This window comes from Protopterus annectens, chromosome 5.part0, assembly GCF_019279795.1.
Source record: "Protopterus annectens isolate FY-2018-M chromosome 5.part0, PAN1.0, whole genome shotgun sequence".
NCBI classification, from domain to species: Eukaryota; Metazoa; Chordata; order Ceratodontiformes; family Protopteridae; genus Protopterus; species Protopterus annectens.
Genome location: NC_056735.1, coordinates 1460706153 through 1460718790, shown reverse-complemented (window position 1 = coordinate 1460718790; position 12638 = coordinate 1460706153). Strand labels below are relative to the sequence as shown.

Below are 12638 nucleotides of genomic sequence, written 5' to 3'. Positions count from 1 at the left end.
CAAAGCCCCCAATAAAAAAACATATTCTAAAATACCTTGGCCAAACACAATTATATTGTACAAAAACAAACAATGTATAAGAATGTATAAAATATATTAAAAAATCAATAAGTGTAACTCTTGTACTTTTAACTAAAAAAAAAAAAAGAAAAAAAAAGAAAAGAAAAAAAATTGTTCTGTTGGTTCAACATGTTAAATACAAGCCGCCTTATGTTTCAGAATACATGCTAGAGATAGAGTGTAATTAATGCCAGGAGCACTACTGGCATCCAATCGTACCTGCCATAGGCATTCCCTGACCTCCAGAATAGTTTTATAGTCTCCCCCAAAATCCTTAGTGTATAGCCTGTCTATGACAAAAAATTAACATTTTTTTTAATTAGTACAGTCTTTTTTATGGTTGTACAGTGAATTAGTTGATTTCTTGTTTTTGATATCCCTATTGTGTTCTAAGATTCTTTGTCTCAACTTTCTTGTGGTCATGCCAACATAGAAAGATGGACAGGATAAACAAGTAGCTACATATATAACCATGTTGGTATTACAATTACAATAACCTGGGCTCTTCAACATCCTCTTAAAATTCCCCACCAAAACAAAGGGGCCATCATTAATGTATTTGCATGCTTTACAGTTACCACATTGGCCATCTTAGCAGGTCTTTGATCAAAGGTCATAGGAGTTCTTTCCAAAAGCACTTTGATATTTAAACCCCTACTGTTTATAAAGAGGGGTGATTTACCTAGTGTATCATGTAAATCTACTGGGAGTGTATTTTCCATGTCCATTGGATAATATTTCTAATTTCCATAGCCAAAGAATTGTGTTGTAAGACCATCCCAGTTGGAATATTCTTAGTTTTTTGTTTAGTAATGCTGTTATTGTTACTAACATCCCTTTGAATGTCATCCAAAATGGGTTTAAAATCTATAGCCCTTCTCCTGATGACATCCTGTTGAAGCATGGTAAGCACATCCATGTGGTAACCCCTTTCAACAAATAGATCCACCAAAACCTCCAATTCTTCCCGGAATTTGTTGTCCTCACTTACAATACGTCTTACAATACGTGACAACCTAATCATCTGGCCTTTGGCCACTTTCTTCTTGACATAATAAGGGTGGCAACTATCATAACGTAGAAATGAGTTACTGTATGTTTTCTTCCTAAATAAATTAGATTCTCTCTCTCCATCTTTAATATATAATCGTAAATCAAGATAATCAATGGTCCTACTATGCACCTTGTGAGTAAATTTAAAAAATGATGTAGTATTGTTCAAGTAACTTATAAACTCATCTAATTCATTTCGGGTACCTTTCCAGAGGAACAGGATGTCATCCAAAAATCTCAGATAAGTAATCATCCTTGATCTATATCCAGATGTCAATACAAACTGTTCCTCCCATTCTGCTAAAACCATGTTGGCATATATGGGTGCACATTTGGCTATTGTTATATTGTTAATTGAAAGGTGTACTTAATGACTGTGATTAAACATGGAAAACTGACTCTGAAGATGCCCTACAAGGGTGAAAGCACTTAGTCAGTGGAGTTTTTACATTTTGTATTCTAAATAAAGGTCTTGGTGATTTTACCTTGGCAGCACCAGTGTGTTTACCTTTTATCAGTCTAATTACATCTTTTGGAGTTATCAGGGCTGTGATATGACCCTTTTAGGATAAAGATAATAATGGCCTCTGCTCTCAACTACACCCATTCTAAACCCAGCCCTGTTCAGATGTGTGTGTTCAGAAAGCTGCTGTAGGTTATATGGGGGGGGGGGGGTTGTGGTGTTATTCCTCACAGTCAAATCTCAGAGGTGTACACACGAGGTCATTAAAACTTGTGTTTGGGCTGAGGACAGTGTGGTACCTGTTTCTTTTACTTTTCTCACATACCACAGAGGTGTACAAAGAAGATTACTACAGCTTGTGTAGGAACAACAAAGTAGAATACATTACTATGATCATTATTTTGTCATTCTCACAATCACACTTAGAACATATACAAGTGGCTGGGTTTGACAGTTTGGGTTGAGGAGTGAGGAGACCTACTATGTATATATATATTAGCAGTTCCATGAAATACATGACTCTGGCAATTTAAACCTCTGCCTTCATCCCACTCTAACACCAGAGGGATGCATAAGCAGTCTTTTTGGGGGGATTGGGAGGCAGACAATTCCCAGATAGGACCTGTGTATCCAGACAACAAAGGGTTGTTAGTTTATTGTGAGCTACTGTTCTGTCATCTTTGCCTTGGTACAACTTATGTCTTCCTTGAAAGAAAAAAAAAGCATAAAACTGAAATTCTTTTCTTATTTCCTAAATGGTTATTACGGTACTGTCTTTGCTCAGGAAATTTATGTTGAAAGGATGCAATGAAAACTAAAGATGAACAGCAACACAATTTCTTTACTTAATCATAATTTCTGTTCAAGCCATTATTGAATGGAAAGGTGTGTAAGAAGAAAAGAAAAACTTTAAAATGCACTTCAGAGCATGTAGAAAGTTATAGCTTCTTGAAAATGTTGAAAAGTAAGGCAAAATGTGAGAAAAGGAAGAAACAAAGTAATGTGTATGGTATGGGGAGCCCAAGATGGGGAGGGGGGGTGGGGAAGACTGGAGGCAATTGTGTGTATGGGGGAGGTCTGAAACACTAGGCCTAGGGCACCATTTCACCTAAGGCCAGACCTGTACATAAAGTTGCTGCAATATATCATTGCTGCAACTAAATGCCATTAACTGTAAATGTCCCTTTTTGTGAGATGGGCCAACACAGGGTAGTACACAAGTCTTGTAAGACTATTGTAGCTAAATGTCAGTCAGTGCATACTACTCCTAAATGTTTCAAGCATGAACTAAAAGGTTGCTTAGGAAGGGTGACAGTGACAGGGTGATACATAGACTGGAAGTGCCTAGGGGGGCCCCAGCTTGACATCTGCTGGGGGCCCCCAAAATGCTAACACTGGCCCTGTATATATATATATATATATATATATATATGTGTGTGTGTGTGTGTGTGTGTGTGTGTGTGAGAGAGAGAGAGAGAGAGAGAGATTGAGAGAGAGAGATAAGTTGAAAGAACCATTTGAAGCTCCAGCCAATGATAAAGGGCATAAACACAGGAAGTAGGATAAAAAAAGTTCAGCGTTGAACTAGTTGCTGCAGGTTTCACAATAATGTGCTGCTCACATCTGATAGAATGTTCTATGGCACTTCTAGTAGCTTTGAAAGAATTGACATTACTGCAGCAGAACAGAGAAGCTTCAAAGTATGATTTTAGCAAAACCATAACATTTGTCTTGCATTCAAGATTTTATGTATTTCTAATCCCCTATATTCTCACAGTAGGCATTACAGTTGGCAGATAGTAGCAATACACTGCAAGTGTCATTCTGAGAAATGACAGCATAACTAAGGCATAGGAAAGTGATTTAAGAATGTTAAAACAGAGCAGCACATGAAGTACCAGAACCATCAGAAACCCATGTTAATATCTGCAGTATGCAGAGAGAATATGACCAGATAAAACTGACCACATATAAAAGTCAACAAAAACATCATCAAAAAGTATATAAATATCAACACAGTCAGCCACTGCCATTTTGAATAAAAAAAATAATTAAACTAACTAAATAAATAAATAAACAATAACAGTAGCACCACAGATAAATGAGACCTAGAATCTAGAAGCAGACAGATTACATAATTTGGTAAGGGAATGAATGAAGAGAAAAAAATAAAGTATCAAAGATGCCAAGTGGTATTGTTATGCATTTTCATCATTGTAGGAGACTTCTTCAGAACAACATAGGACTAAAAAATCATTCAGTGCTTAAATACTTGCAGCGAATATAACATGGTCTTACCAACAAAAAATGCTTCACACTTAGCACATCTAGACAGATAAACAATGCTTGTAGCACTACATATGGACTGTTCTCAATATATCAGCACTGATGATGAAGCCCACAATTGGATGTACACCCAAACATGCCACACAGAAACAAACTGGCACAGATAGTTCTGAATTTTGCAAGACCATCAGAAAATTTGAATTTAGAATATATTATGGCAATGACCTATAATGTAGGTGTGATATATTAAAGATTTACCCACAGCTGATGTGGTTTAATCACGAGGGCAAAGCCCGAGTGATGAAACAAAGCCAACTGTGGGTAAATCTTCAATATACCACACCCACATCATTGGTTGTTGCTATTATATAATTACATTATTTAAGAAAAAAATCACTTACTTTTCTTAAATAATGTCTTTGTATAATGGTGCCATGGTTCTCTTCAACATTTTACTTGGTATCCTGGGGCATTGCTGATGTACTTTGCAGACATATGGGACTTGCATTCCCATACTTCCACAGTGCACCAGTGCTGTGTAAAGGAAGCAGTGGAGAAAAGAATATCTCGGTTGCTTTTTTTTTTTTTTTTTTGTTAATTAAAAAAAAAAAGTAACCGGGAGGCTTTTAATGTACAGGAGAGATGGGACAGAGAAAATAAAAGGATAATCAGGTATGTTTCTTTAATTTTGCATAACATACCCGATTATCCTTTTATTTTTCTCTGTGCCATCTCTCTCATTCATTTGGGTCTCCAGTTTTGTGAGTTTATTTTAAAAAAATGAAAGAAAAGTAAATTTTTATTCCTTACATTAATGGAAGAAAGTCTGGGTGACTGGACCTTTTTCCATTGGTATATGCTCAGATTTACAACAGGCACAGTGGTTGGGCTGACCAATCAGCATGCTACTTTTTGAATACTAATGGCCAGTCATTGTGTATATGTTATATAATTAAGAAGAAGAAACAGAGAACACTGTATACAAGAACAAATGAGTTTGTACTATTGTTAAAAGTTCAAATTAAATGTTCTAGACAATGTGGAACCTGATGAAGGGGGGGGGGTCAAGATTTTGAAACACATTTAGGAAAAAACTGAAAACTGGCATAGCAATTGTTATTAAATGCAGGTGTACCTCTGAGACTTAATGAAACTGTTTCTATTAATTACCTGTTAAAATTAAAGTCACAAAAAAGAAAGCAGTTATGCTGTAGCTGTTGGCATGCATTTTAATGCCATAAATAAAATTGTGAGTCCCGGTTCTTTTTTCTTTGACTGTGAGTTTAACAATAGTAATATTGTTACAACTGAGCTTTCTTTAAGAATTTCATTTTACAGATGGTTAACACTGCCATGGCGAACTTTCTAAATATGATACCAATTCATGTTAAAAAATAAACTCTGCCCAGAGGATGAATGGCAGGGGAGGATGGATGAGTAAGACAAATGGCTGCTTTCAGCTATTCTGAGGTGTGGGGTGTGCCCCTCAGGTGACAATCCAGATTGTTAGCTGTTAGCATGATAAAGAACCTAGGTGTTTAGCAGATGTTGACATGAGCATTACGCTGTTATGACTTGTAATGATCCAAGGGAACAACTATTCAAAAAAAAACTTTCTCCCCTACCCACACATCAGTTGTTGTTATTGGTACCCCTTTTCTGGAATGTAGTGTGCTGTATACTAATTATTTACCGGTCATTAGGTAGTGACCAGTGAGCTCAATCTGGGCTTGTAGGAGGGAGTTACAAAAAGTGTTAACAGTCCTTTGAAGTAATCTTAGGAACAAGGAAGAGACGTGCAGGAGGACTCAGACTCTGTGAAATTATATATAATCCAATGGTAGAGTGTCATAAATAATATATATATACATCTGCATGAACTAAACATAAAATAAGTAGCTTAGTCCTGTTTATGTCTGCTGTCATGATGCCACTAAAAATTACTTTTCTTATCCTGAGGACACATCCCCACAAAAGAGTATTATGCAAAATACATACTTCAATTTCAAATCTCATTGTAGATCTATTATTAAATATGTGTTGACAAATTTTCTTTTTTTTTTCAGGACAAACAAAGAACCCGATTCTTTTCCATTTTCTACCTCTCTATTAATGCTGGAAGTCTTCTGTCTACTTTAATCACTCCCATTTTAAGAGGTAGGTTGTCACAATTATACTCTTATCTAGTCTGCAGTGAGGCCATATAATGTATTTTATGGTAAAGATGCAGCTAAACAAAGACAAGCATTTCGGTTTTCTCTTTGCTTCAAAGATTCAGTGGGAACAGTGTTTATATAAAGTGAAACGACATTGAATGTTTTGTTTTAAATATGTTTAGTTAGGCTGTACACTGCAATATTCTCAAACAAGAACTAGCAATGCTGTTTATTTTACAGTATCTTGTCAAGTTACACGTGAGGTTTTTTATACTGTACTTTCTTCACTAAACATTACAGAACATGTCCGCCATCTACATATAATTACATCATATAGACATAGACACAGAGATATGAGCTGATGCATCTAATCACATCAGAAGATTAACAATATGAACACAGAGTGACAAATAGTTCCATTTAGGCCTGCTTTGGTTTACTGATGCATAGATTGCCATGACTAGCATAATACAGGCAAGTTTACTGCTGCTTGGGACAGTGTGGTTGGTATGGTCAGTGTGGGATAATTATAAAAATTGGCCTTCCCATCCTTGACCATCAAATCCCTTCTCACTCTCTTACTCAATTTTATCCCCCATGGGTCAGCTGAATTCAAATTGCCAGCTGCAGTGATGGACAGGCAAAAGGGAGTCATCCTTCTTGGGCAGTTTATTTTTCTTGAATGTTATGCTTTACCCTTTCTCCCACCCAGTGCCCTATGCCTGACATGAAATGATTTTGGTTTGGCTCAAGTCCATGAGTAAACTGCCAGTACATTTTGTTAGTGTAAGGGCTGTAGCCCACCCATCTATAATGAGTGTTATGGCCCTTCTGAAAGCCCCTTTCCCTCCCCCAAAGATATGTGCAATGCCAAACTGCTGCTTATTTCCACTACACCCCTGCTTGGCCCCTCAGTGTTTCCCTCTGCAATAAATCTTGGTCTCCTGCACCATAGTTATGGCTCTACCCTCCCACACCTAACAGCCAGCAGACTTCTTCATTTTTGCTTGAAAAAACAGCTTGTACCTAACTGTTGTAGAGCTTTGATAGAATGTGAATCTTCACATGCATGGTATATGTAAAACTAATCCGACTCTTGAGTCATTCACAAGTTGTAAGTGCTACGATACTTGTTTAGAGATTGCAAAGAAAATAATTTCCTGCATAATTTTAAACATCTCTTTTCTGTGTTTTTTTCCAGGACAGGAGTGCGGAATCCACACCACGCAGAAATGCTACCCACTGGCATTTGGAGTTCCTGCAGCACTAATGGCTGTTGCCCTGGGTAAGTTCTGCATGTTGTAACACAGGAACAGTTGGTCACCAGGATCAAGGCTAATAGACAGCACTTATTTAATACCACCTGCAGCCTCTTCCAACAGCTGTTTATAAAACTCATAAAGAGCTTTGGGGCTCTACACAGGAATAAAATAATGGCTGAGTCAATGAGGGGTGGGGGGGTCACCTCTGAAGGAAGGAAGAGAATTTCTTGCCTGTCAAAACCTTTTAGAGATATTGTTTAAGAGTAGGCATACCATGTACCATGGGTATTAGTGGTGGCTCGTGCTATTGGACTACAGGACTTCAGCCCCTCCCCCCCCTGCTGTGAAAAGAAAGAAAAAGAATTTAAAAAAAAAATATTTAGTCCTGGCTGCTTAGCTGCAAGTCTGACTGACTCGCTGTTAAAGTCTCGGAACTCAAACTGCGCATGTGTGCTCGGTGAGTTCCGGGTTTAAAAAAAATACTTTCTGTAAATTAGGACTACTGTTACAGCAGTTCAGATTAAGAAGAGAAGGCATTAGTGTACAGATGTCCAGAAATCTATGCAGTTTGTAACCACAGTAAAGTGGAAGGGGATCGGACTGCCACGTCCGCAGTCACGTAAGTGACGTGGATGGCTGGATGGCTACTGATTGGTTCTCGCTCTATTCCCACAGTTTGCATGCTGGGAAAAAGAGAGCAAGAAACAGTCAGCACCAGTACTTGGCAGACAGTTGGGTTATCAGTTCATTTGGATTTGATTACAATTATGCATTATCCAGCCTAGCACTAGCAGGTAAGCAAACTCTAAGCACTGAAATCCACTCATAAGTTAGCACACAATGCAGAATCTTGCTGAAGTACAAACTTCAGGAAACAAGCTGTGGCAAAAACCTGTGTTACTCCTCTTGTACATCTTAAGAGCTGTCAAATATTAAACCGGTACAAAATCAACCTTCCATTTTAAAACATCGAATACTACCTCTTTTAATACGGAACACAGACTAAATGTGGAACACCTGTGCAATTAGGAAGTTCATAGCATGGTTAAAACAAGAGTCTATGCTTAAAACAAGTTATGATGTATTATTATTTACTATAGAAATTTGTTGAAAAACTTCTTAAAATGAAACTAACGGACCCTTTCAATGTGACACAGTACTATGAACCATGAACTTTCTACAACTCAAAATAAGTAAAGTTTGAGCAGAGTGTCTTTAGATGAATTAACCAACGAGTCTTGTATGAATTCTTTTTTTTGTTATAATAAGTGTGGTTTCTATGGTAATAGCAGGATCTAACAAGTGAGGGTATTATGTTTATATTTTTTGCTATTTGTTAGCATTCCTCTTTTTCGTATGTATGACAAGTTGTTTTCTACTGTAATTGTTTGGACACTCTGGGAGTCAGACAGATTTGGTTCCCAAACAGTTCCCTTTCTCAATCCTCTTGAAATTTTCCAAGTGATTTCTATAATATTAATTATCCCAAAGCAGAAGCTGAATGTTGAACTTTAAGGGTGACGTGAAAAAGCGAGAACTAGTTTAGTGGCTACCCCAAAGACTGCAGGTTAGGCACATATTTAATAGGATGGCTTTGGATGCGTGCAAATAAACACACAATAGCTCTAATTCTTCTCTCTTCAGCTAGCACTTTTGTTGCCATTGTAGTCGCTGCTGTTTTTAAGTTTGTAAATATGAGTAGTAACCATTTTATAGCATCTAAATTGGTCATTAATGCCACTGTTGCCATGCACACGTCATTACAGTCAGGTTGTTTTGTCAAACATTTCATGTTTGTTGGTTGCATTAGTACAGCTAAATATAATTTGTGAAGTAACACACACACACACACACACACACACACACACACACACACACACACACACACACACACACACACACACATACATGCACACACACACAGACACATTGGCTGCATGGTAAATCATTTTGTATGCGGTTATGACTGTGAGATGTTATAGCAGCAGGAGCCATCCTCTCAACTGACCAGATTTTCGCTTCTTATTTTTTATCTTTTCCTCATAAAATGTGTGATTTTCTGACAAATCAGTGAGGACTGAAGTCTCCAAATAATAGCATATGTTTGAGTTTCAGACTTCGTATCCTTCAGAAAAAAATATATAATACGGCAAAATCTGTCATTCTAGCAACTTTCTTAGCTTATAAGAGCAGTCTTTAAGATCTGTCCATATTTTTCGGCACCCCCCCCCATTATTTCTGACTTTGCCCAGATAGACCTCTTGTGCTTCTGTTGAAGAAAGCCTGAGTACTTATGGATTCAATCTCTGTGTAAATCAATGTGTGTGGAGTTTCAGACAGAACTGTTGATTTAAACTGCTTGGAATAGGAATGGTGCACAGTGGTGCAGTAATTATGTTTTCCTATTATTATCATTATTATGAAGACCCTCCTCTGGGCCAGTAATCAAGAGGCCTCAATCCTCACCACTGGCACCAGTGGAGGATATTCAATGGGAGGATAACAGGTACACATACACTATTTCCAGATGCAGCTCTCTAAAATGTGCAACTATTTTGTTTAGCAAATGGGTTAACTATTGTGGTATAGAGTTTTAAAGCAGTGTTAATAGTATAACAGCTAGCATACTTGCATCTTGATGCAGAAGACTGTAGGTTCTACTACTCCCACAGCATATACATTTGTATTTTAAGGTGCTGCAGTCCTGAGTATGTTCTCCTTTGGATAGAGATGCCTATTAACCATGAACCTGTTTTTCAGTTTGCCATCCATTCCCTATTTCAACATACCAGCTTACATTTTTTAATGTAACATATGCAATTTACTCTTCAAGGGAAGCAGACACTGAATTTGTAGATGAAAACACTGAAATATAACATTATTTTCTATCAGCAACCTCTTCATTTGATTCAGATTTCTTTAATGTGGAATTATTCAGATGACGTTTACTTATGCAGAGATTGTGTATATTGACTGATATTGGTGGATTGTAATGACAGATGTTTGAGTGGCCTTTTATAGTTGAAATGTTCTGAATTGGGCAGCTTTGTTATAAGTGGATCATATGTTTTGTTTCATTGTTTACTGGAAAAATGTTCAAAACTAAATTAAAAATGCGGTCTAACAAGTGTTGCTTTATTATACAAGGGATATCATTTAATTAATATATTTTATAATTGAATAAATCAGGAAGGTAGGTGGCCAGCATCACAGCAAGAGGGTCTCTGGTTTGATCCTCGGCTGGGGTGCCTTCTGTGTGGAGTCTGCATGTCCTCCCTGTGGTCGCATGGGTTTCCTCCAGGTGCTCCAGTTTCCTCCCACATCCCAATGACATGCTGTGGGTGGATTGGATGCTTTAAACTGATCCTAGGTATGAGTGCATGCATGTGTACCTTCTGTGGAAGATTGGGCACTGGGCTGGCAACTTGACACAGTAAAAAATCCACTGCCAATCATGAGCAGACAGGTGATCTGCTGTGGCAACCCCTAACCGGGAAAAGCCGAAAGATGAAAAATAATAAATCAGGAGGGTGAATCAAAGAACATTTGCATGGTCCTAAATGTGTGCAAAGGGACTATGACTTGAAAACAGCCCAAAGGTAAACTTAACCGCCGCTGGCCAAATGCATTTTCTTTGAATGTGGGTTTCAGTGCTGTTTCAATGAATGAGTTTCAAAGGCAGAGAAGTTTTAATGCTAAGTCTTTTTTCACTGTAATACGGTATTGCTTTGTTTAGCAACTGTTTATCAGTGTTTATGCTATATAATTTGAAATAAAAGTTGTAAATTAAATCCAAAATATGTAATCACTATAGAAGTAAAGCATAAAACAGTATAAACACAGAGTTTTGAACACTGGAGGCAATGTGATTTGGGGACTGTTGATGATTTTCTTTCTTTAACATAATACTCTGAGAGGGTCAACCAGATGCTAGTGATTAATGTCTTTTGGGGGCTGTTGATGACTTTCTTTTTTTTTTAATGTAATATCCTGGCAGGAGTCAGAGAGATACTAGGTATGCAGTGTGGTCTGGAGAGTCGTTTGTTGACGACATCTGTTTTTTTTAACCTAGTATTTTTTGCAGGGTTAGTCAAGATAAATTAGGATGGCTTATCAATGTTTTGTTGTTGAAACAAACTCTACCTTTGCATGAGTAAAGTGTGTATGGGTGAACTGAGGTAAGATCACATGTACGTTCTTGGCTATGTGATTTGAAAGGAATACAGTAATGTAACCACAGTCTTTTATTTTCATTATTTTAAACCTTGTAGGCTCAAAGCAGATTCTCTGGGTAGGGAGTTGGGATGGGGCAATGCTTATGTGCAAATGGAATGACTGCAGTTTTTGCTTGCTTTCCAAGACTAATGTGCATTTGAGTGAATTAAGATCAACCATAAGCTCTGAACTGAGTGTTGTTTATGTGAAAAAAAGAATACTTACCTTAATGACAGTATTGTCTTTTTTGTTGTTGTTTTTGTTTTTAACCTCGCAAGATCAAATCAGATACTGTGGGTGGGGTAGGCACTGGGAATTGGGGCTGGGTGTGAATTAAACAAATTGCTCTGCTGTTTACTGTTGTTCTGATTACATCTTTGCAAAACTCTAATACTTTTTGTCTGTATTTTAAGATGAATGTAAAATAATTTGTGAGTTAATAAGCATTTCTGGTTGGCCACACCCCTTTCTAGCTGACCACACCATTCAGCTATCTTCTGCAGCCCCCCTTTGATTTGAAGTCACCAGCCACCACTGATGGGTATGTGTATACTTGTCCTCTTTTTGCAGCTGCCATAGATACATGTTCAGTATTTATTATTAGTTAGCAGCTGTTAAACAGTTAACTTGACTACACCATGAACCTTTTTAAGCCATGACCTGGGCCACAAGGGTAAGGAAAATATTATTATTCATTTAACTGTTGTTAAGCAGATAAGTTAACTAGTCTGTGAAGCCTTTAAGTTATGACCCAAGCCACCATGGAGAGGGTAGATACAATGTCCAATTTAGCATGGCCACTCAACCATCATCTTTTAAAAGAGGAGGGAAGAAACATTGGAAGAATCTAACACATACTGTGAGACAGTAATCTTGCCACTCAGTTGCCATTTTGATCAAGAGGCTACACATTCCTACAAGGAAGACTAGGTTGGCTCAATGTTATGTATTGTAAGATCTGTTTGAATGGCTGTTTTTTTTTTTTTTTTTTTGCTGACCTTGTAGCATCTATTTGGTTTGTGTTACTGACTCTTGATAAAAAAAAAAAAATCAGCATTTCAATTCTTGGGGCTGCAGTTTTGCCCAGTTTTTCAAGTCACCTCCCCAGATGTGACATTATAGGTTTGAAAATGGCTGTGCTTT

The 12638-nt window shown here is 37.4% G+C and overlaps 1 protein-coding gene across 1 annotated transcript in view; it reads left to right on the top strand.

Moving 5' to 3' along the window:
• Positions 1–12638, top strand: part of SLC15A1 (solute carrier family 15 member 1) — a 422183-nt gene that overhangs the window by 93875 nt on the left and 315670 nt on the right. The window contains exons 6-7 of the mRNA XM_044071289.1: positions 5929–6019; positions 7220–7303. Coding sequence (XP_043927224.1) covers positions 5929–6019; positions 7220–7303 — 175 coding nt within the window. The remainder of the gene's footprint in view (positions 1–5928; positions 6020–7219; positions 7304–12638) is intronic.